Below are 788 nucleotides of genomic sequence, written 5' to 3' on the forward strand. Positions count from 1 at the left end.
CTGCGCGGGCGTCCACACAAGACTAAGCAGGAATTTTCTGGGAATATTGGGGATGATGAACGACCGAGTCGAGGTAGCAACACCAAAGTGTAATGACCTCGGCACGGCCGCGCCAGGTGGATGTGTACGAGTCGGACACACGCGTGTCACCACTTGCGTAAGCTCCTTGTAGAGTCTTTTCAACATCACAGCCTGGGTGTACACTTTCGGGGACTGTAAGGTGTAGTCCACATACGTATCAACAAACACATTGCAGCTAGGCCATGTATCCCCAGCACCGAAAAAACCTGACAGACAGCGGAGGCGGAACCGCTGTGCCACGTGCTTGCGAAAACCCCTATCTGGTTCTGGAATCATGCCAATCGGTCTACAGTTGGTACCTGCTTGAGGGGACTTGGTTGGCTTCATATACTGGAGTTGACGGTCAGTATGAAGCCAAATCTGCTGTTGAAGCAGCAGCTCATACTTGTCTCCAACTGAGAGTGCCTCATATGTAACAGACCACTTGACGTGATGCCACCAGGTGCAGCTTTGTTTCCACCACTTGGACATTGCATGCCACCGCATCATGGTGCCATGCCGATATGGCGAGACCGTTAGAATATCGAGAGATCGCCATGGCCCGAAGTTGGGCATTATTAACTTTGTTAGTATCACACCGGGCGTGGTCCAGTTGCATTCTGAGGCCAGTGTTTTCGCAATAAATTGCTGCATGATCTGGAAACGTTGCCTTTTCAGCTGCGCTTCGATACTTGGGATCTGTAGACCACCATCAACTCGCTTCTGGT

The 788-nt window shown here is 51.3% G+C and overlaps 1 protein-coding gene across 1 annotated transcript; it reads right to left on the reverse strand.

Annotated features, from left to right (window-relative positions):
- Nucleotides 1-22: 22 nt before the first annotated feature.
- PHALS_02564 (uncharacterized protein) lies at nt 23-567 on the reverse strand (the record flags this gene model as incomplete). Its single annotated transcript, XM_024716967.1, has 2 exons — nt 23-213; nt 297-567. The coding sequence occupies 2 exons, from the start codon at nt 565-567 to the stop codon at nt 23-25; spliced, it is 462 nt and encodes a 153-aa protein (XP_024582513.1).
- Nucleotides 568-788: the final 221 nt, after the last annotated feature.

Source organism: Plasmopara halstedii (assembly GCF_900000015.1).
Source record: "Plasmopara halstedii genome assembly, contig: Scaffold_2061, whole genome shotgun sequence".
NCBI lineage: Eukaryota > Oomycota > Peronosporomycetes > Peronosporales > Peronosporaceae > Plasmopara > Plasmopara halstedii.